A 25,502-nucleotide genomic window follows, 5' to 3' on the forward strand; every position below is an offset into this window, starting at 1 on the left:
AACTAAAATAAGAAAGAGGGAGAATGGAATTAGCAAAAGAAATAAAAAAAAATGAAAGAACAAAAAAAAAAGAAATATTTCAATCACCTGCCTTTTCACGAAGAACAAGAACTGAAAACCTAAAATAAGGAAGAAGGAGAACAGAATTAGCAAAAGAAATAAAAAAAATGAAAAAACGAAAAAAAGAAATAAAAAAATTTCAATAACCTGCCTTTTCACGAAGAACAAAAACTGAAAACCTAAAATAAGGAAGAAGGAGAACGGAATTAGCAAAAGAAATAAAAAAAATGAAAGAACGAAAAAAAAAGAAATATTTCAATCACCTGCCTTTTCACGAAAAATAAGAACCGAAAACCTAAAATAAAGAAGAAGGAGAACAGAATTAGCAAAAGAAATAAAAAAAAATGAAAAAATGAAAAAAAGAAACAAAAAAATTTCAATCACCTGCCTTTTCACGAAGAACAAGAACTGAAAACCTAAAATAAGGAAGAAGGAGAATGGAATTAGCAAAAGAAATAAAAAAAATGAAAGAATGAAAAAAAAGAAATATTTCAATCACCTGTCTTTTCACGAAGAACAAGAGCCGAAAACCTAAAATAAAGAAGAAGGAGAACGGAATTAGCAAAAGAAATAAAAAAAAAAGAAAAATGAAAAAAAGAAACAAAAAAATTTCAATCACCTGCCTTTTCACGAAGAACAAGAACCGAAAACCTAAAATAAGGAAGAAGGAGTAGCAAAAGAAATAAAAAAAAAATGAAAGAACGAAAAAAAAAGAAATATTTACCTGTCTTTTCATGAAGAACAAGAACCAAAAACCTAAAATAAAAAAGAAGGAAAATGGAATTAGCAAAAGAAATATAAAAAAAAACAAAAGAACGAAAAAAAAGAAATATTTCAATCACCTGCCTTTTCACGAAGAACAAGAGCTGAAAACCTAAAATAAGGAAAGAAAGCGAACGGAATTAGCAAAGGAAATAAAAAAAAATAACCGAAAAACAAAAAAAAAGCACCTTTCTGTGAAAAATGCAAAGAACCAGAACTTAAAAAGAGAAAGAAGACAAACGAAATTAGTAAAGAAAGCCAAAAAAAAATCAAAACAAAAAAAATCAACTGTGAAGAGCTGAAGAGCCAAAAACCTAAAGGACCTTTCTGTGAAGAACTAAGTCTCTATAAGAAAATTAGCAGAGGGAGGTTACTAAAAAAAAGATTATCTTTAGATCATCTAATTGATATTGGACCAAACCGATGATATCGGTTCAGCTCGGATTAAAAATTCGGTTCTGGTTCTGGTTCGGGTCTAAATCAGAAAACCGAACTGGAATCGGATGGGATTTTCGGTTCAAATCCGGTTCTTTACTAAAACTGCACTGAACCGACCCGTTCGGAGCTTTAATTACTAGTCATTGCTATTTATCATCTCGTTTGGACATTGTTCCAGTTGGTTCGATTCTAACAAACAACAAAATAAAATAGAAAATCGCAGATGTTTGTTAGAAATAAGAAAATCATTTCGAAGTTATTACTTTCAAAATGTTTGACATGAAATCTTAGGATCTAAAAAATAAAGTAAAATGAACATTAGTAGAACGTTCGTTAAAGAAGAATAAAAAAAAAATTATAAAGAATTTTGAAGATATACCTTCAAATTCTTTCGTCCAGGAGCCAGAGAAAAAAACCTTACAGAAAAAAACAACTGAAACGTTAGTAAACATTTCACAAATTAAAAAACATGAAAGAATTTTGAAGGAATTTTACCTTTGAAATTCTGTCCAGAAGCTGTAAACCTGCAAAAAGTAAAAAGAAAAGACAAACGAAATGTTAGTAAATGTTTCGTTAAACATTAAAAAAAATTAATTTCGAAGGTAAATACCTTCGAAATCCTGAAAAAATCTCCAAGTCTGATTCGTCTAACAGGGCGGACATGCATTATATCACAATGTCGATCACTTGCCGATCATGATATAAGTGATATCACGTTAAATTTGAAGCTTTATTCCAAGCAATAAATGTTCTGACAATTTATGTTAAATTATTTTATTTAATAGTTTCATTTATCAATAAATTAATATAAAAGTATTGTAGCAAAATAAGGTGTGTTTCAAAAGTTAGATTTTATGTCAAATTTTCAATAATTAATATATATGCTATATATATGCTGATCATCTGCTAACGTGACTTTGAAGCTTCGGGCAAAGCCACAGATCTTTGGGTGAAACTTGAAACTTTTACAGTATATTATTTAGGTATTCAAGAATCAATGGCTAAAATAAACCTGGATAATTTTTGATAACCCAAAAGTTATCATTAAATAAATGTTTACAATTATTGTAAAATTAATATATGTCTGATATTTGACAAATTCTTTATGAATTATTTTAAGAACTAATTTATTAACAATAAATAAAATAAAGTAAATAAAATCGAAATTTTTTACATTATTATGTAGAATTTGTGAAAAAACTAATTTAATGGTATTTTTTTATGTGATAATATTGGACAAGTGATCAGTAAAATGATCAGCAATTTCATGATAATATGGGGATGTCCGCCCTGTTAGTTCGTCTAAAGAAGTCCAGCGTCCCTATATAAAGAAGAAAGAACGTTAGAAACGTTCTTTGAAAAAAAAATAAATTTTAAAGTTTTGCAACGAGAGTTGCGAAACTCACCATTTACCCGTTTCGGGAACCTTGGAATACCGAAACCTACAATAAAAAAGAAAAATGAAACGTTAGCTAACGTTTCATTTAAATAAAAACAAAAAAAAACAGAATTTCGAAGGTTATCTTAGAAATTCTGTTCAGGAGCGTCCAGAGAGCCGTGTTCCTACAAAATACAAAAATGAACATTAGAAAATGCTTTGTTAAGTATAATTATTAAAAAAAATTTTTTTCAAAGGTTTCACCTTCGATATGGGAGACCGAACTCATTTTTGGCTTCCTTTACCTAAAAAAAATAAAATACGAACGTTAGTTAACGTTCGTTTAAATAAAAAAGAAAAAAAATTTTCGAAGGTTTTACCTTCGATATGGGAGTCCGGAATTCGGTTTTGGATTCCCTTGCCTAAAAAAAAAAGGAAATACGAACATTAGTTATGTTCGTCAATAAATTAAATAAAAAAAAATTTTTTTTTACAAAGATTTTACCTTTGTATGGAAAAACCTTTATATGGGAGTCCAAGTTTTCAGCTTCCTTTATCTAAAAAAAAAGGAAATATGAACGTTAGTTACGTTCGTTAATAAATAAAAAAGAAAAAAAAATTTCGAAGGTTTTACCTTCGATATGGGAGTTCAGAACTTGTTTTTGGATTCCCTTGCCTAAAAAAAAAGAAATACGAATGTTAGTTAATGTTCATTAATATAAATATTAAAAAAAATAAAATTTTCAAAGGGTCTTACCTTCGATATAGGAGTCCGGAATTTGTTTCGGATTCCTTTGCCTAAAAAAAAAGAAACGAAACGTTATAAACTAAACATTTCGTTAATAAATTAATTAAAAGAAATAATTTGAAAGTTTTACCTTCAAACAGAACTTTCAAATAGGTCCGGAACATACCTTCAGCGTTCTGGACCTATAAAATACAAAAACAAACATAACTAATGTTCGTTAAAGTTAAATTATAAAAAAAAAAATATTTCGAAGATTTTTACCTTTGAAATAAACGTTCGGAGCCGTTCTTCAGCGCCCAGGACCTAAAAACATGAAAAACGAACGTTAATTAATTTTCGTTAAAATAAAATTAAAAAATATTTCAAAGGTAAACTTTACCTTTGAAATAAACATCTGGAGCCATTCTTTAGCGTTCAGGACCTATAAAACGTAAAAACGAATGTTAATTAACGTTCGTTAAAATAAAATTAAAAAAATATTTTGAAGGTAAACTTTACCTTCAAAATAAATATCCGGAGCCATTCTTTGGCGTCCAGGACTTATAAAACGTAAAAACGAACGTTAATTAACATTCGTTAAAATAAAATTAAAAAAAATATTTTAAAGGTAAACTTTACCTTCGAAATAAACGTCTGGAGCCATTCTTCGGTGCCTAGGACCTAAAAATATAAAAAATGAACGTTAATTAACGTTCGTTGAAATAAAATTAAAAAAATATTTCGAAGGTAAACTTTACCTTCGAAATAAACGTCCGGAGCCGTTCTTTGGCGTCCAGGACCTATAAAACGTAAAAATGAATGTTAATTAACGTTCGTTAAAATAAAATTAAAAAAATATTTCAAAGGTAAACTTTACCTTTGAAATAAACGTCCGGAGCTGTTCTTCAGCGTCAAGGACCTAAAAATATGAAAAACGAATGTTAATTAACGTTCGTTGAAATAAAATTGAAAAAAATATTTCAAAGGTAAACTTTACCTTCGAAATAAACATCTGGAGTCGTTCTTTGGCGTCCAAGACCTATAAAACGTAAAAATGAACATTAGCGATGTTCGTTAAACAAAAATATAAAAAAAAATTTCAAAGGTAAAGGTTTTACCTTCGAAATAAGAGTCCAGAGCCATTTTTTGGCGTCCAGGACAAGAAAATAATAAACCGAACGTTGGACAACGTCCGGTATATAAAAAATATTAGTTTCGAAGTTTTACCTTGGAAATAGAGTCCGGAACTGGTACTTTCAGCGCTCTGGACTTACAAAAAAAAAAAAATAAAATGAACTTTAGCTAATGTTTCATTAAATTTTTTTTTTTTTGAAATGGAGTTCAGGATGTACCTTTTGTGTTCTGGATTAATAAAATGAACATTTTCTAACGTTCTTTAAATAATATTAATATCAAAGTTTGAAATAGAGTACCTTCGGCGTTTTGTAAAATGTATTTTTTGAAGGAGATAAAGGAGTCCGATATCTTTTTAGTCCAAATCTCCTGCATGTTGCAGATTATATGCTGAATGTTAAACAAATTTGCCTTAAAGACTCCGAACCTTGCAAATAAATTTTTTTTTAAAAAAAAAAATTTCTCTGATAAGTTTCAAAGCTTAAAAAACTATAATAGAAATATTTTTTCTTTGAAATCTTTAACAGATTATTTCCTAAAAGGTGTTGTAGAAAAAATTATTTCACAAAGTTTTTTACTTTAGTAATAAGTATTGTAGAAAAAATTATTTTTTTAAAGTCTTGTAAAGTTTTTTTTTAAAAAAGTATTGTAAAAAAAATTAAATCAAGTTAGAGTTAATCAAAGTTTAAATATTAAATCAATGATGAAATTGCAGATCGAACTGATATTTTAATGAAAAAAAAGCAAAAATCTGCAAAATTGCAGACTCCTGCATAAATTTCACATAAAAAAAAGCAGAAATCTGCAAAATTGCAGATTACAGCAGAAATTCATACATAAAAAATTGGAAACTTGCAAAATTGCAGATTATTGCATAACTTTGTAAAAAATAAAGAGCAGAAATCTGCAAAATCGCAGACTTCCGCATAAATTCACAAAAAAAATGCGGAGATCTGCTAATTTTACAGATCTTCGCAGTTCTGCATCTTAAAAAATTTTCCAATATGAGACAATTCGAATGGTGGTAGTTTCATATTTTTATAATTACTGGATGGCGAGATATCACAATTATTATCACTAATACAATAATAGTAAGTGCATGATGCATGTGATGATCATTTGTAAAAAAAAAATTTGTATATTTAAAAATATCCCGATTAGTGTTCATATTTATAAAATAAGGCTATTCTTAATAAAGTTAAGGAAAAAAAATTTTTTATTTGTAAAAAAAGACTGATCAGTCTTAAAAAGACTGCGATCCTTAAAAAGACTAATGGTCTTATTATATGTGATACAGGACCGAAAGACTGGTCTGTCTTTTTATGGTGTAGGACTGTAAGACCGTAGTCTTTTAGGACCGATGACCATCTTTACACGTGTAGCTTCGATTTAAGCCTATGTTCACTTTGTATAATATCAGTGTATAAAGACGCATAATTTCCTTATATGATATATACAGTCAACTCTCTTTATAGTCACACATTTGGGACAGTCCATATTTGGTGATTATAAAAAGATGTGACTATATAAAAAATTTCTTATATTAGTATATTATAATTCCGGCCAAAAATTAACATAATTTTGGCCAAAATTATACTTAAAACTTTATTGTATCGTAACTCCGCCAATATTAATTGTAGAGAGATGATCGTACCGCCATTCGATTCGTCTCAATGAGACGGTTCCAATGGTATAAAACACATCGAAATCCAATCACTAGATTAATTTCTGAAATTAAAAAATATTAAATGGTTTTTGAGTAGTAACTCCGTCAATATTGATCACAGAGATATGAGCTTACTACCATTCGATTCGTCTTGATGAGGCGATTCCAACGAGCTATTAATCGTCTTTTTACAATCATTAGGTACCGAGAAATTTAGCAAAATGTTAAATGGCGCAGTAAACATAAATCAAGAAATATAATAATGCCGATGCTATACATTTTATTGAATAACTCATCAACTAGTGATCGTAAAAAGATGAAACAACTACCATTCGATTCGTCTCAGTGAGACGATTCTAACAAGCTATGATACATCTTTGTACGATTATTAGATGCCAAGTTATTTAATATATTCTTTATATAACTGTGATTATAAACAGTTCTTTTTAATATAAGATTTTTGATGATAGGTGTGATAGTGACTATAGATAGATTGTGACTATATAGGATAGATTTTAATAATAAAATGTTTTGAACATTCAACTGGTGTGACTATATAGTAGAATGTTACTATAATGGGAGTGACTATAGAGGAAGTTGACTGTATATTACACAAAGCGAACATAGGCTTAAATCGAAGTTACACATGTTAGGAAGATCGCTACAGAGCTAGAATTATGGAATTAGAATACAGATAAAATTTTAGCAAATTTATAAAGTCATGTGATTTTATAATAGGCCAATAACCACCCTAGTGTCACCTCCAAAAAATGGTAGTCGGATTCTAATCTGCCAGATTACATGTGATTTCAAATGCTAATTTTTGATACTTTCATGAGTATTTAATAATTTTCAAATTTATTTTTTTAAACACATTATTACACATATTTCAAATTGCCAATATGTTTCTGAAATTTAATACTACTATTCCCAATATCTTATATTCTTATTAAAATCTTTCCAAGTTCTCAGCATAATTCTACAATTTTCAAGTGCTACAATATCATTATTCATTTTTTCCAATAAATTAAAATTAGAACAAATATTTTTTAACTTTGACTTGTTATGTGACTCTTCTAATAATTCTTTGGTCTAAGAATTAATATTTACATCAATAAAAATTAAAAATTACTTAGTTATATGCAATATTCATGTATACCTTATTTAGTATTTCTTGCAAATAATTTAAATCAGTTTCATACATATGCTGTTTATCGTCACTTTCAATAATATAATTATCTTCATTTTCAGTATCTTGAGTTATTGGAATGTTTAGAATTGTATGATCTGGTGTATTCTCTAAGCAAAATACATTTACCAATTCACCTTCATAGGAGGAAATTAATGGATAATTTCCATTTCTCTGTACCTTTAAATAAATAATAAATATTAGATATAGTACTGTATAAATATAAAAAAAGCAAACCACTTACTTTTTTAAAAAATATTCCATCAACTTTCTCAACAGAATTAACTAAATGTTTACACAAAAAAACCTGGCTTTTTATATATGCAGGACATGAACATATCCACTTAGCTGTATTTGTTAAATATTTGCCATTTAATTGAGTAGGTTTTTTTTCATGTTGTTTTCATTCCTTTTTGAAATCTTTTCATCATGGTACAGAATAACGTCCTTGCTGTAGTAATTGAATTCAATATAACTGCTGGTTAATGACTTTTTTAACAAGAATAAAATATAAATAATCATGCTTAATATGCCACCAATGAGATTCAACAACCATTGTTGTTTTAATATGACTAACATTTTTGTTAGCTGCCTGCGCCCATAAAATCCATTTGCCTTTAGAATACCACTCCTTCCAAAAATAAACCACAATCGAAGCAAATCATTGTTCTTACAAAATTGTATTATTTCTCCTACACATTCTTTCCAAATTTCATTTGCATTTGTAGTAAAAGTACTGGCAAAATGATCCAGAATTTGAATTATTTACAATTTTCCAGTTAACATCTATTGTTGAACACTCTTCATGTGCAATCTTTGGATTATAAGAATGGTAAAAACTTGTTTTATTGGATGATAAACGTTGTTTAATAGCACGTTGAATATGCCAAACACACAATTGCAAGTGAGTTTCAGGCCATACTGTTTGTGCTGCATTGATTTCTGCAAAATCTTTATCAGTTAAAATGTAAGGAGTATCTTTTAAATTTCGTTCTTTTAAAGCTTGCATCCACTGTATAAGAACTCCAGTTATATTTCGATTTTTTTCAGTTGAAATTAGAAGATAGCTAAGAGGAAACCCAGTACCATTAATTACACCCATAATAGCATATAGTTCCCATACCAAATTATTGGTATTGTATGTTGCATCAATTTCAATTGCATCAAATTTATTATAAAGTAATTGGTAAAATAATACTGTTAAAAATCCTAGAGCAGGCATAGAAGTATTGAGATTATCTAATATAATTTCTTGATTAAATTCTTAATAAATATTTTGTTGACAATAAAAGATCAGGATCACGACAGTATGTTTTATGAGATTCAATGGACCACCAATAATAGGTTTGTTGAACTGTTATATTCTCATATCCATTAATATGATTTTCTTGAATCTGGTGAAAAATTTCAGAAACGGAACAATTAAGATTATCTTGGATAAAGTTCTTAATTTCAAGTGTTGTCTTAACATGCTTTGGTCGGAAATGTAACATTTTGTGAGAATATTCAACATTAATTAAATTCAAGTTTGAAAATATTTCTATATTAATTATTCCTTCACAATGATAGCGTTCTAAATATGCAGGTGTATCTCTTTGTTTGTCTAAATCATGATATTTTGCTCTTCGTTTTCCAAGTTCAATTCGGCAATTACAGTAGTATATTATATGAAAAGAATTTTCTTTTTGAATTTTCTTATAATAAACCCATGAATAGCCATCATCTTCTGAAATAGAATTTATTATACGATGACCAATTTCATGTTCAATATTTTCTTTGTCAGATTCATTGTTTTCTAAAATAGCATCATGAAAAGATGATAATTCAATATTAAAAGCTAGACTTAACTCTTCATTTTCTCCTTCATAAAATTCATTAACATTTTTTAAAGAAGTTAAAGAATTGTATATAATTTCAGTAATATCCAAATAATTAATTACGTCATATTGTGGCTTATTTTTTGTAAAACGGGTAGTCTTTATATTATTTTGGCAACGTAAACACTTTTTTAAAGCAACACCTTTTTTATTCAGAAACTCTTCATAATTTCGAAGAACATAACACCCTTTACAGACTTTATTTTATTAGCTTGACATAATTAATAAAAAAATAGTTCATTGAAATGAAGAGAAAAAAACTGATTTTAAAATTGATCAAACAAATCGTGCATCAAAATAGATGATCGACATGAGATTACCAAAAATTAGTATCTGAAATTATGTGCAACCGGTAAATTAGAATCCGGCTACCATTTTTTAGAGGTGACGCTAGGGTTGTTATAGGCCAATCAGAAGTTTCAGACAATTTCAGGAGTTTCAGAAAGATTTTGGGATTTCAGAATTAGTTTCAGAAATAAAATTCTGGCCAAAATTATTTCAGAATTAGAAAATAATTTCGAGCGGCAGCTTTAGTATTAACTAGTGAGAAGAAAAGGATTTTTATAGCAGTTTTAGTAAAAAATGCTGTTATTTATGTGAATTGTATATCAGATATGTACAAAAAAATCAAAGGATATAATGTTGCCTTTTTGGAGTCGCATGAGAAGCTATATCCTTAATGGAAACTTCCAGATACTTTCAAGAAAGAATTCATATCATATGTTTACACTAAACTCATTCAGGTCTTATTAAGTGAAGAAAATTACTTTGCAGAATTTGATAGTGATGTGAAAAGTGGAAGTGATGAAGAGAATCAGACTCTATATTTGAAAATATTCAACCTATAATACAAATATTATATAATACTAAATAATAAATGAGTAGTTATTAATAAAGAATAAAAATTGGAATATTTAGCGTGCATATTTAAAAATTTTGAAGTGAAATCTTTATTTTTATATAACAGCCTAGAATTAAACTAAGAAAGCATATCAAACTCTATAAGATGAGAGTTCCTTTCCACTACTTATTAATTCATTTATTACAATACTATATTATACTCCTTCTTATGGTATCCTCACAACTTTTTTCACAGTAAGTTCACAAATATCACATCTCACAGTTTCAAATGCATAATCCATAGAATTCTTTTGATCTCTTCTTAAGTTAATCAAAAACTGTTAATTAGATGCACTAGAAGATTTATCCTAAAGCTCTAATCGGTCTGGCTCTAATCTAGCAATCTGGACTAAAAATTCAGATTGATCCAGTCTGGATTGATGCTTCAATCTGGACCAAAATATTTGGTCTGATCTGGTCCAGTTTTAGATTATAAATTTAATCCAGACCAAATTTTATGGATTGGATCAGACTGGATCGAATAAACGTTTTCACAATAGTTTTATATTAAAACCATTGTGATTGTAATTATTAAATAAAAAAAATGTTGTGAAACATTTTTTTAATATATTATTATAAAAAAATGTTTACGCAACTTTTCTATAATTAATTTAATGAAAAAATGTTGTGAAAACATTTTTTTAAAATATTATTATAGAAAAACGTTTTTGCAACATTTTTATAATTATTTAATAAAAAATGTTGCAAAACGTTTTTTCAAAGTAATTTTAACTAGAAAAACATTTTTGCAACGTTTTTTCAATTAATTTAATGAAAAAACATTGCAAAAACGTTTTTTTAATATATTATTATAGAAAAAACATTTTCGCAATGTTTTTATAATAATTTAATGAAAAAATGTTGCGAAATGTTTTTTCAAAGTAATTTTAACTAGAAAAACGTTTTCACAACATTTTTTCAATTAATTTAATGAAAAAACGTTGTGAAAACATTTTTTTTAATATATTATTATAGAAAAAACGTTTTTGCAACGTTTCTATAATAATTTAATGAAAAAACATTGTGAAACATTTTTTCAAAGTAATTTTAATTAGAAAAACGTTTTCACAACATTTTTTTAATTAATTTAATGAAAAACGGTGTGAAAACATTTTTTTAATATATTATTATAAAAAAAACACATAACATTTTTTTATTATAAAACCAGACTGGACTGGACTAAAATAACTGGTCCAGTCTGGTCTGGTCTCAGATTCTCCTTTTAATATAAACCAGACTGGACTGAAATGAACTAATTTTTCAGTTCAGTCATGAGTTACTTCTCAACCCGGACTAATCCAGACTATTTAGAGCTTTAATTTATCCATATTGTTATTTTATTTCATAAAGCTTCAATTGAAGAATTGATCAAGTTAAATTTAGATAAAATTCTGTCAAAATTATTTATTATATTAGGCTTTGATATATTTATCATCTATATACAGTCTAACCCTATACAGTAACACCTCTCTAAGTGCACCACCCTTGGGACCATAGTAAAAAAATAGTAGAATGTGCACTTAGAGAGAGTGTGCATTTATAGAGAGTAAAATATTAAGAGCTCTTATAAGTTAGGATCAGATCCACCGTGCACTTAAAGAGAATTTATATAGTGCGTGCACTTATAGAGGGTGCACTTATAGAGGTGTCACTGTATAGTCATCTAATTGGTTTTGCAAAAATTGGTAAGGAACATATCAAAAATCAGCTGATTTCTCTCAATTAGTAATCTTAACTTCCATCCCTATTTGATTAAAATCTGATTGGCTAAAAAAATTATTACTATTAAATATTAAATATTATACATAATTAGAGTTCCGAACAGGTTGATCAAATTCAGGTAATCTGACAGTTTGACCTGAATTTATCAGATCAGGTTTAGCAATTGCAATTCAGCATCAGTTCAGGTTGTAACATCAATATAATCTGAATGACCTGTTGATTTGAAACTATAATTTTATATAATATAAGTAATGGTATTATAATTCACTTTTTTATATTAATTTTATATAATAAAAGTGAGTTGTGATATCAGAATTCACTTTTTTATATTGATTTTATATAATAAAAGTGAATTGCGGCATCAGAATTCACTTTTTTATATTGATTTTATATAATAAAAGTGAATTGCGGTATCAGAATTAACTTTTTTATATTAATTTTACATATAAAAAGTGAATTGTAGTATCAGAATTCACTTTTTTATATTAATTTTACATATAAAAAGTGAATTGTAGTATTGGAATTCACTTTTTTATATTGGTTTTATATAAAAAAAGTTAGTTGTGGTATTATGATTCACTTTATATGATTTTAATATAAAAAAATGAATTGCAATATTTTCAAAAAAAATGTTTTGCACCATTTTTTTTTTATATTTTAATAAAAATCCTGAAAATTTTCAGGTTTCAGTTCAGGTCAGATCAAACAGATAACCTGATATGATCTGACCTGACTTGAAAAAAAATTTCAGGTCAAGTTTATCAGGACCCCGGAAAATACTTATATAGGTAAGGTCCCAAAAATATTTTTTATTAGTAGCTCTAAGCATAGGTTTTTACTATGATCGCTAAGCATTGTTGATATCTAACCTTAAAAATTATATAAAAATAAGCAAATCAATCTTCTAACCTAATTAAATTTTTATTATAACACATATAATTTATAAAATATATTTATTAATTTAATATATTTTATTAAATCCAATTTTAAATATGATCAATACATTGTGAAGCTAAACTAAACATAATATACAAGTAGATTAACAATATTCAATTAATAAAGTTAATAAACAGTAAAAGAAAAATTCGAAATTAATACTATTACAAAAAATGTAAATTTCTCTATAAGTATTATACTTACACCCATAAAAATTAATATGTAAGTAGTATCGACCTTGCTGAACAATTTTCAATTAATTTAGAAAGTCGATTTCATTTGGCTAAAGTGGTGTAATTACGCTCTGAAGTTGTAAACGGAGAAATGAAAAATTCGGAAGTTAGTACCGTTATGAAAAATGCACTTTTCTCCATAAGTATTATACCCACACTCATGAAAATTAATATATAAGTAGTTTCGACCTTGCTGAACAACATTCAATTAATTTAGAAAGTCGATTTCATTTGACTGAAGTGGTGTAATTACGCTCTGAAGTTGTAGACAAAAAAGTGAAAATTTTAAAAGTTATTACCATTATAAAAATATGCTTTTCTATATAAATATCATACTTAGCCTTATGAGAATTAAAATACAAGTAGATTTAACTTGCTGAACAACCTTACTTAAGCATAAAAGACAATTTGATATAACCAAAGTGGTGAGTAGTGAAATTATATTTTAAAGTAAAACATATTTACAGTAATTTTATTTAACAAAATAAATAGTATCTTTTTAATTTTTATTAAACTCAATGTATTATTTTTAATATAAAATTACTATATTATACATGTTGAAAGATAATTAATAAAACATTGAAAAAAAAACTGAAATTTCATCAAAAAAAAATTTTTGTTTATGTATTTATATAAAATTGTGAAATGTAGTACAAAATCAACACTCACCGTTAGTGAAAATAAAATAAAAATTAATTATAAATTCAATATATAATATTTTAAAAAGTTCTATAAATATGAAAAATAAGCAACTAAAAACTCTTAGTATTTTAAAATAATACCAAAAATATGCAATTTAATTATCTTACATAGTATAAAATTTTCTCAAAATTAAGCATTATAAAATTCTTACATCATAAAATTTTTCTATGTTGGCTAAGCACCTTGATACCTTACATATATAAGTATTTTCCGGGGTCCTAGTTTATCAATTAACCTGATTTGACCTGACCTAATAATTAGTATTATATAATTATCTTGGCTTCTAATAATTCAATTTGAACAAACTTTTTTTTGTTTTATAAAGCTAGATTTATAGAAATAAATGAGTGCTATAAATTAAAAAAAAAGTTTATTAAAATTGGATTACTAGAAGTCAAGATATATGGGCTGATTTGTCTACCTTTAATTAAAATATTGATTTTATTACATTTTTATTATACAAAATACTATATAATTTACAGTAAATTAAGGATGAGTATTAAAAAATTTTTATTTAATGTTATTATACTATAATTTGGTGTAAATATTTCTTTTAAATTAATATAATTCTTAGCACTTACTATATATATTAAAAATTTGTATCTCATCTTTAAACGTGAATATCTTTAGATTCAATAATCCAATCGGCAAGCTCTTTTTTCATTCATATAAACCAGATCAAATGCTTTCCAAAAAGTCTAAATTTATAAAAAATGGATCAGTGAATCCCAAGATATTTGCATTTAAGCATGTTAAAAAGTTCAACTCTCAACTTTAAACGTAAATATCTCCAGATCTAATAATTCAATTGGCGAGTTCTTTTTTTGCCTATAATATCAGCAAGTTTGAAAAGTGTTGATTTACACCAGTATACGCATTGATCGACACTAGCTAGTTGTTCAACGCGATTTACAATATTAATCAACACCCGTATATTAGAGTTTACTAACACATAATGTTAATATACGTGTTATTCAATTCTAATGTGTAGTTTAATATATTATGCATTGTTGTTCAATGTGCTGTATATTAACACATACTATATATATATACAACTATTTTAATTAAATTAAATTATATTTATTTTTATTCACCTTAGGAATCGAACTAAACATCTCCTTATACTATTAATTATCTTACGATCTAACCACTGTACTATTTAATTTAAGTATATATTATACAGTCAACTCTTCTTATAGCGAATTTTGATATAACGAATTTCACAATAAAATGAACCTTTAATGTAATACAGAAATTTATATATGAAAAATTTTTTGTTATACCAAATTTTACTAATTAAATGTGGTATAACGTATAGTACATAAACCCATATATATAAATGACCTTTTTTGTAATAAATTTTTTTCATAACGAACTTTTTTCTGAATATAACGAAGATTTTTACAAGATGATTTTTACCATAAGGGATAATCTGACTTTCATTTTACATGAAATTTCTTTTCAAATATAGTACATCAGCAAGTTTGAAAAGTGTTGATTCACACCAGTATACGCGTTGATCAACACCAGCTAGTTGTTCAATGCGTTTTACAATATTAATCAACACCCGTATACTGGAGTATATCAACGCTTAATGTTAATATACACGTCATTCAACTCTAATGTGTAGTTCAACACATTATGCATTGTTGTTCAACGCCGTATATTAACATATATTATATATATTTTAAATTAAATCAAAATTATATTTATTTTTACTTACCTTAGGAACTGAACCAAACACCTCAACTTACACTATTATTTATCTCACGATCTTAACCACTGCACTATTTAATTCAAGTATATATTTATATATATTAAACTTAATATTTAAAAAAAAAATTATTTCAGCAATTGCGTAATGTACTCTATATCTATCACGTGATACTAGAGTAATAATTACCGCTGCGGCAGTGCTGCGGCTGTGGTATAGCAAAAAAAAAATTAAGCTTTTTTTGGCAAAGCTTAATTTTTTTTTTGCTTCGTTCTTCCCCTTCCCTTTCGTTTTTCCATTACCCTTCGTTCTCCCTTCATCCCTATAAAAAGTTTTATCCAAAAACTATGTAAACTCCGTAATATAAGGTCATTAATTCCTGAAATATGAGCCTTATACGGAAAAATGTTGAACTTTTGGTAAGTTTCGCAACGAAACTGCGAAACTACTTTTTCATTCTTTAACGAAACGTTTTTTAACGTTTCAAAAATATTATTCTTTTTTTTTTTAATCAGAATGTTGGCTAACGTTCTGATTTATTATTTTTTTATTAATTTTTTAAATCGGAACGTTGGCTAACGTTCTGATTTATTATTTTTTTTTAATTTCTTTAATCGGAACGTTGGTTAACGTTCCGATTAATTTTTTTATTTTCATTTTTTATTCGGAACGTTGAAAAATGTTCCAAAATAATATTTTTTTTTTTAATTCTTTAATCGGAACGTTGGCTAACATTCTGATTATTTTTTTTATTACATTTTTTTAACGAAACGTTGAAAACCGTTTCGTAAATAACTTTTTTTTTTCATTTTATTTAATTGGAACATTGACTAACGTTCTGATTGTTTTTTTATTTCCTTTTTTAACGAAACGTTGAAAAACGTTTCATTTAATCTTTTTTTTTAATTTCTTTAATCGGAACGTTGGCTAACGTTCCGATTATTTTTTTTATTACATTTTTTTAACGAAACGTTGAAAACGCTTTAGTAAATAACTTTTTTTTCATTTTATTTAATCGGAACATTGACTAATATTCCGATTATTTTTTTATTTTTCCTTTTTTTAATGAAACGTTGAAAAACGCTTTCATTTAATCTTTTTTTAATTTCTTTTAATCGGAACGTTGGCTAACGTTCTGATTATTTTTTATTACATTTTTTAATGAAACGCTTGAAAACGCTTTCGAAATAACTTTTTTTTTCTTTTTTTATCAGAATTCGGCTAACGTTCGATTTTTTTATTTTTTATTCTTTTTTTAACGAAACATTTTTAACGCTTTCATTAATAACTTTTTTTTCATTTTTTTTAATCAGAACATTGGCTAACGCTCCGATTTACATTTTTTTTCTTGTTTTAATGAAACGCTTTTTAATGTTTTGTTAATAACTTTTTTTTCATTCCTTTTAATCGAACGTTCTAACGCTCCAATTTTTTTATTTTTTCTTCTTTTAACGAAACGCTGAAAAACGTTTCTTGAATATTTTTTTAATTTTTTAATCTAACGCTTTTTAACGCTCCAAATAATTTTTTTTAATTTTTTTAATCGAACGCTATAACGCTCCGATTTTTTCATTTTTTAATAACAAACGCTAAAAAACGCTTTCAAAAATTTTTTTTTAATTTTTTGTTTTTTAACGAAATGTACCTAACGTTTCAATTTTTTATTTTTTTTTAGGACCGCGGCTTTCTGGATGGCTCACGGACGGGAATTTTGAAGGTAAACCTTCAAAATTTTTTTAATTGTTTGTCTTTAACGAAACATTTCTAACGTTTCGATTTTTTGTTTTTTTTATATCCAAGGCTTTGCTGATGGCGGCTCACAGATCGGGAATTTTGAAGGTAAACCTTCAAAACTTTTTTAATTGTTTGTCTTTAACGAAACGTGTCTAACATTTTGATTTTTTGTTTTTTTAGGACCGCGGCTTTCAGATGGCTCACGAACGGGAATTTTGAAGGTAAACCTTCAAAATTTTTAATTTTTTGTTTTTAACGAAACGTATCTAACGTTTCATTTTTTCATTTTTTTAGGACCACTTCCTGGATGATTCACGGACAGGTAAAATTATTTTTTTTTTAATTTATTTTAACGAAACGTGACTAACGTTTCGTTTTTCTTTCTTTTTTAGGTCTGCAGATTTCTTTTTCTAAACGGGATTTCGAAGAACTTTAATGTTATGGTAAGTTTCACAACGAAACGTTGTGAAACTTCATTTATTTTTTAATTTTTTTTTTAGAAACGTTTATTAACGTTTCTTTAAATTCTTTTTGTAGGTCTTTTTTTTGGGAAGCAGAAAAAAGGGTAAGTTTTGAAGCGTAATTTTACGCTTCAAAACTTTTAAAAAAAATTTTTTTTTTAGTTTTTTATACTAACGTTTCCTTTATTTTTTTTGTAGGTTTTTTTTGGAAAACGGAGGAAAGGGTAAGTTTTGAAGCATTTTGCTTCAAAACTTTTTAAAAAATTTTATTTTTAAAAATTTCTTTTATAAGGAAACGTTTCTAACGTTTCCTATATTTTCTTTGTGTAGTACCTTCGGCGTGTTCAAACTTCGGATCTTGGATATTGTAAGTTTTGAAGGGTTTTCCTCGAAATTTTAATTTTTTTAATTTTTTATTAGGAAACGTTTACTAAATGTTTCCTTTATCCTTTTTGTAGGATCGGAAAGTTTGGAACGGAAGAATGATTGGGTAAGTTTCGTAATGTTTCATTACGAAACTTAATTTTTTTTTATTAGGAAACTCTTACTAATGTTTCTTTTATTCTTTTTTTAGGTTTCAGGAAACTTAATGTTAGAAAAGGGTCTTTAAACGGTAAGTTTCGTCAGAAACTTCCATTTTTTTTTTGTCTTTTTTTCTTTAAGATACATTCTAATTGAACGTTTCTCTTATTTTTTGTAGGTTCGGCCAACCTCTGGGACTTGAAATTTTGGAAAACGGTAAGTTTCGTACATTTCGTTACGAAACTTCCATTTTTTTTTTGTTTTATTTTTTAGTAAGAAACGTTCTAACTGAACGTTTCTCCTTTTTTTATAGGTTCGGTTTCTGGGAATATGGAAATTCAGATAATGTAGGTTTCGTAACATTTTTTCGTTACAAAACCCATTTTTTTTATTTTTTTAATTAGGAAATGTTTACTGACATTTCCATTTTCTTTTTTTTATTAGGCTTCAGATTTTGAATTGCGGATAGTAATGGGTAAGTTTCGCAACGAAACGTTGTGAAACTTTATTTTATAATTTTTTTTTTAAGAAACGTTGACTAACGTTTCTTTTCTTATTTTTGTAGGTCTACAGATTTTCTGGTAGACAAAATGGTAAGTTTCACAATTTTTGCGAAACTTAATTTATAGTTGACTTTTTTTAGGAAACGTTTGTTAACGATTTCTTTTTTCTTTTTTGTAGGCTTTTTGAAATATGAATCAGATCGTGTAAGTTTCGTTAACGAAACTTTTAATATTGTATTTTTTTTAATCGAAACCCCACCTTGTTATGGTTGTGTCACCAGGGGTGCTATATCAACGGAAATTTAGTACGTTGATCGCTTAAAAATCTGTGGCAATCCAATTATAACAAGAGTTTTAAACATTTGACAATTTACATTACTGAGAAATATCAATTTGTAGTGTAGTTAGATAGATAATGAATGTATTTTTATTGTACTATTACTACTATATATATAAATAAATTTACAATATTTTACGATTAATAAAATTTATATGTTGCTATACGCATTTTTAATATCAATATACGCGTTTTTATACAATGTATACACGTTTTTAAACTATCGTTGTTTTACTATGTGTAGTTTTACACTTAAATGAGTGTTGATTTACACGTTTTTCAACGTTTTTAAGTGGCGTTGATTGACAAAGGGTTCGTTTCCCTACGTTTTTTGGTGTTGAGCAACACATGGCATTTTTCAACACTTTATACGCCTGTTTAAAACTTGCTGATGTAATTTCACACATTATTTATATTTTTATTATAATAATAGATAGATGTTCTTTATGTTTCGTTCTTTTTGTTTTATTTTACATATTTCCTTATATAAAAATGCAAAAGGTAAACTCAAAAAAAAACTTGACAAAGTTGAAGACCCTAAAAGTTAAGATGAAGTTCCCAAAAAAAAATGAAAGTCTTTTACTGCTATGCAAAAAAAAGAAGTCTGTTTAAAAAAAATAGCAACATCTTTTTTAAAACAAAAAGACTTAGCTAATTAATATGATATTAGTGAAGGAATGATTATTTCAGCATTTTTATGAGCCATTGTGCTGTGGATAGTATTTATATCGAAGCTGGATTAAAGCGTGAAGAAAAATACCTTTTCCTATTATTGAAGTAGCCTTAACCCTTTGGGTAGATAATGCAATTCAGGCTAATCTTATCATTACTAATAATATTCTTTCAACCAAGGCTTTAGAATTTGCTTACTTGTGCAAAGAAGAAAAGTTTAAAGGATTTAATGGATGGGTTGACAATTTTAAAAAATGCTACAATTTAAAACAATATAATATTTATGGGAAAGCGGCAAGTGCGCAATTTCAGAATCTTGAAGCAATGCATAAAAATCTTCACCAAATTTTAAAAAATTATAACCCTAAAGACATTTTTAACAGGTCTTTTTTGGAAGATGCGGCTAGGGCTCCGATCAGTTCAGTTTGGTATGGTTTTTGCCAAAACTGAAACCGAACCGAATTGATCGGTAACGGTATTATTAATTACCGAAACCGATCGGTTTCGGTAATCATCAATACTGAAACTGACCGGTAATTACCAAAAACTAAACCGATTTACCAATTCATTATCGTGGTTCGTTTTTAACGTTTTCGTAACATTTTTATTAAAAAAACGTGCGAAAACTTTTTTTTTGGTGAAATTATTAATAAAAAACATTTTCGCAACATTTTTTGTTAAAACAATTGAAAACGTTGTGAAATGTTTTTTATTATTAAATTACTTGATAAAAAATGTTTTCGCAACATTTTTTGGAAAAACAATTAAAAACGTTTGCGAAAAATGTTTTTTTTTATGAAATTATTAATAAAAAACATTTCACAACGTTTTTTGTTCAAATAATTAAAAATGTTGCGAAAAACGTTTTTATTTGCTAAATTACATGTTAAAAAACATTTCGCAACATTTTTTAACTATTTTAATAAAAAAATGTTGTGAAACGTTTTTTTATTCATTAATTTAATTGTTAAAAAACGTTTCGCAACGTTTTTTAACTGCTAAAATAAAAAAACGTTGCAAAATGTTTTTTTATTCATTAAATTACATGTTAAAAAACGGTTTGCAACGTTTTTTAACTATTTTAATAAAAAAACGTTGTGAAGCGTTTTTTTATTCATTAATTTAATTGTTAAAAAATGTTTCGCAACATTTTTTAACTGCTAAAATAAAAAAACGTTGCAAAACGTTTTTTTATTCATTAAATTATATGTTAAAAAATGTTGCAAAACGTTTTTTTATTCATTAATTTAATTGTTAAAAAACGTTTCGCAACGTTTTTTAACTGTTAAAATAAAAAAATGTTGCGAAACGTTTTTTTATTCATTAAATTACATGTTAAAAAACGTTTTGCAACATTTTTTAACTATTTTAATAAAAAAACATTGCGAAACATTTTTTATTCATTAATTTAATTGTTAAAAAACATTTCACAACGTTTTTTAACTGTTAAAATAAAAAAACGTTGCAAAACATTTTTTTATTCATTAAATTACATGTTAAAAAACGTTTTACAATGTTTTTTAACTATTTTAATAAAAAAATGTTGCAAAATGTTTTTTTATTTATTAATTTACATGTTAAAAAACGTTTCGCAACATTTTTTAACTATTTTAATAAAAATGTTGTGAAACGTTTTTTTAAATAGCTATTTATCGAAACTGATGGTAAAATTTACCGAAACTGATCGGTAAACTTATCGAAAGTTTCGGTTTAGTAAATCGGTTTGGTAAATCGCAAAACCAATACTGAAACTGCAGTTACCAAAACTGATCAGTAATTTACCGAATGATTCGGTATTGGTAAATTGCAAAACCGAAATCGATCTGATACCGAAACTGATCAGTTCGGTTCGGTATTTACCGATACCGATCAGAGCCCTAGATGCGGCCTAGTCATACAATATCTAATAGTCAAGTTATTGGAATAAAACAGTCAAAAGATTGTGTAACTATTTTGCTTACCTGTAACGTAACTGAAAGTGAAAAATTGTATCTTTGTTTATACACAAATATGAAAATCTCCAAGTTCTTAAAAATATTGATAAAAAAACACTTCCAGTTGATTACAGTCAACTCTCTTTATAGTTACACATTTGGGACAGTCCATATTTGGTGATTATAAAGAGATGTGACTATATAAAAAATTTCTTATATTAGTATATCATAATTCTGGCCAATAATTTTAGTCAAAATTATACTCAAAACTTTATTGTATTGTAACTCCGCCAATATTAATCATAGAGAGATGATCTTACCGCCATTCGATTCGTCTTGATAAGACAGTTCTAATGGTATAAAATACATCGAAATCTAATCACTAGATTAATTTCCAAAATTAAAAAAATATTAATGGTTTTTGTGTAATAACTCTGCCAATATTAATTCTAGAAAGACGATCCTACCGCCATTCGATTCGTCTTGATGAGACGGTTCTAATGGTATAAGATACATCAAAATCCAATCACTAGATCAATTTCAGAAATTAAAAAATATTAAATGGTTTTTAAGTAATAACTCCGTCAATATTGATCACAGAGAGATGAGCTTACCACCATTCGATTCGTCTCGATGAGGCAATTCCAACGAGCTATAAATCGTCTTTTTACAATCACTAGGTACCGAGAAATTTAACAAAATGTTAAATGGCGCAGTAAACGTAAATTAAGAAATATAATAATGCCGATACTTAACATTTTGTTGAATAACTCATCAGCCAGTGATCGCAAAAGGATAAAACTACCACCATTCGAGTAATCTCAGTGAGACGATTCTAACAAGCTATGATACATCTTTGTACAATTATTAGATGCCAAGTTATTTAATATATTCTTTATATAACTGTGATTATAAATAATTCTTTTTAATATAAGATTTTTGAGGATAGGTGTGATAGTGACTATAGATAGATTGTGACTATATAGGATAGTTTTTAATAATAAAGTGTTTTGAACATTCAACTAATGTGACTATATAGTAGAATGTGACTATAACGGGAGTGACTATAGAGGGAGTTGACTGTATTACTGGAATACTAAAAGTTGGATGCAGGTATCAATTTAAAACTAATATCTCAAGAAATTTGATTCCAAAATGAGAAATCAAGGTCATAAAATTCTTCTTCTCATTGATAATGCTCCAACCCATGCCCTATACGAAACTACATATCTCATAAATATTACTATCAAATATCTTCTTCCCAATACTACCGCGCACATACAACCTTGTGATCAAGGAATTATTAATAGTTTCAAAATAAGTAATAAATTACTTCAACTTATAAAAATTCTATATTATAAAACATACTTTAATTAATGATTATTTTATTTTTTAGGCGTAATATCGAAAGTTATTTTTACATAATCAAGTTAAGGCATATGATAAATATAATGAATATGGCATTAATCCTGTTGAAATTAATATTAAGAAGTGCGTTGAGTATGTTGCGCATGTATAGAATAATGTTGCACAAGATACGATTGAAAATTGTTGGATGAAGGCGGATATTTTGCCTAAAATTGATGAAAATGAAATTATTATGAACAATAATACTGATGCACAAATTTATTCCATGCATATAAAAGAATTGGAAGATATTCAAGTGTTAATCGATAAACTTAATCCTGAAAATCCCTTTAATGCTAAAGAATTTATTCAATATGATAATGATGAAATTACAACAGAAATGCTATCTAATGAAGAAATTCTCAAAGCAGTTATTCCTAATAATCAAAAAAAGGAAATAGAAGAATCTTTGGATCCTTTACTATTAATTATTCATAGCGAAGTTATTGAATATTATGATAAGGTGATTTTATATTTAAAACAGCAAGAAAGTGATTTTGATATGAAAAAGGAAGAATTGAAATAGTTAAAAAGCTAAAAAAAGAAGCTTTAAAAAAGCGTTTTATTTCTACAAGGCAAATTAACCTTAATAGTTTTATTAACTGTTAATAGTAAATGAATGAGATTATTAATATTTGGAGTTTTAATAAATTAGTTATATAACAGAGGCTTTTGTATTCTTATATATAATTAATAAATTCACAAATTGCACTACCTTGCAAAAAAAAAGAATGAGATTATTAATTAAAAATTTTTTTTTACATAACAAAAGTTTAATTTTTTTGTAATACGAAATTATAATATACATATATATACATAATATAATATAATACTTTTTGAAATATATATAATAATACTTTAAAAAAAATTTTAAAATTGCTTTAATTAATAAAATTTAGATATTAAAATATTTAATGAATTACTTAATATTATGTAAAATCTTCATTATATGATATACCAAATAATCTGTAGTGCTATACTGAATAATCTGTTATGGTATTACCAAATTTTCTTATAATGAAGGCCTGATCGGCTCAGACGTCTAATTCGTTATAAGAAGAGTTGACTGTATATATTAAAATTAATATTTAAAAAAATATTATTTTATACTAAGCATTGCGTAATGTACTCTATATCACATGTATCACGTGATAATAGATTATTAATAATTACTGCTGCAGACTGCAGTATGGCAAAAAAAAAATTAAGCTTTTTTTGGCAAAGCTTAATTTCTTTTTTTTCACTCTTTCTCCCCTTCCCTTTCTCTTTCATTATCTCCTTTCCTTTTTGCTCTTCCCTTCTTTTTCTCTTTCATTATCCCCTTCTCTTTTCGTTCTTTCTTTTACTTGTTATTATTTTCTAAGCAGCTCCTATAAGAACTATTGAAAAAAGAGATGAAGATTAAGTAAAGCATTGGGAACATTAGAGCATTTAGAATGGACAAAGTTGTCATGGTAAAGAACATTAATACTATAAAAAATACATTATATTTTCAATTTCTCATTATTTATTCCTGTTTTTGAATCTCTGAAAGTACTCGTATTTTCATTTTTTTTCAGTATACAGTCAACTCTTAATATAACGAAATTGGCATCTGGGCTGATACACTGATTAAAAACTAATATATCAGGTAGCAGATATGTATCAGATATGTACCTGATATGTGTAGTATTAATGCTGAAAATTGGGTACCCGATATGTGTAAGATATGTGTAAATATATATATCATATACATATCGGGTACTGATATGTATATGATATATAAATGATATGTAGACGATATATATATTTACACATATCTTACACATATCGGGTACCCGATTTTCAGCATTAATACTACACATATCAGGTACATATCTGATACATATCTGCTACCTGATATATTAGTTTTTGACTAGTGATAAGACCTTCGTTATAGGAATATTCGTTAATATGATGGAAAAATCTGGTATAACTCAGAAAATTTTTGTATATTATGAATTTATGATATATTGTCGTATAATAATTGTATCTTATAATGCAAAAACGCAAGTTACATAAAATATCTTCGTTATATTGAAAAAAAAATCGTTATAAAAGAAAATTTATTATTAAAAAGAGCATTTTTCATATATAGTTTATAAAATTTACTTTGTTAAACAGTATATAGCATTTAATTAGTAAAATTCGGTATAATGAGATTTTTTTCATATGTTAAAATCTGTACCATACTGAAGATCTGTTATATTGTAAAATTCATTATATCAAAATTCATTATAAGAAGAGTTGACTATATTTATAAAATAAATAGAAAATAAAAAAATTTTTGAAGCTGGATCTCGTATATTTTAATTTTTTTTTGCTTATAAAATTTTGTTTGTTTATAATAGTTTTATTTATAAAAATTTATTTTGAAAGTAACCGTAAAAAAAATCCTCAATTCCTTATAAAACTTCATAAAAACATGCAAAATATTTATTTACAAATAAAATTTCTTTAACTATTATAGAAAAGA

The 25,502-nt window shown here is 26.5% G+C and overlaps 2 protein-coding genes across 2 annotated transcripts; one reads left to right on the forward strand and one right to left on the reverse strand.

Moving 5' to 3' along the window:
* Positions 1-2,562: 2,562 nt before the first annotated feature.
* On the reverse strand, positions 2,563-4,508 carry OCT59_020069 (uncharacterized protein; the record flags this gene model as incomplete). Its single annotated transcript, XM_066148924.1, has 14 exons — positions 2,563-2,581; positions 2,667-2,702; positions 2,903-2,943; positions 3,019-3,060; positions 3,160-3,195; positions 3,396-3,436; positions 3,517-3,568; positions 3,648-3,689; positions 3,766-3,807; positions 3,885-3,925; positions 4,005-4,046; positions 4,124-4,165; positions 4,363-4,404; positions 4,484-4,508. 14 exons carry the CDS (start codon positions 4,506-4,508, stop codon positions 2,563-2,565), a joined length of 543 nt encoding a protein of 180 aa, XP_065989884.1.
* An 18,648-nt stretch (positions 4,509-23,156) lies between these two features.
* OCT59_020070 (uncharacterized protein) lies at positions 23,157-23,534 on the forward strand (the record flags this gene model as incomplete). Its single annotated transcript, XM_066148925.1, has 1 exon — positions 23,157-23,534. The coding sequence occupies one exon, from the start codon at positions 23,157-23,159 to the stop codon at positions 23,532-23,534; it is 378 nt and encodes a 125-aa protein (XP_065989885.1).
* Positions 23,535-25,502: the final 1,968 nt, after the last annotated feature.

This window comes from Rhizophagus irregularis, chromosome 3 (genome assembly GCF_026210795.1).
Source record: "Rhizophagus irregularis chromosome 3, complete sequence".
NCBI lineage: Eukaryota > Fungi > Glomeromycota > Glomeromycetes > Glomerales > Glomeraceae > Rhizophagus > Rhizophagus irregularis.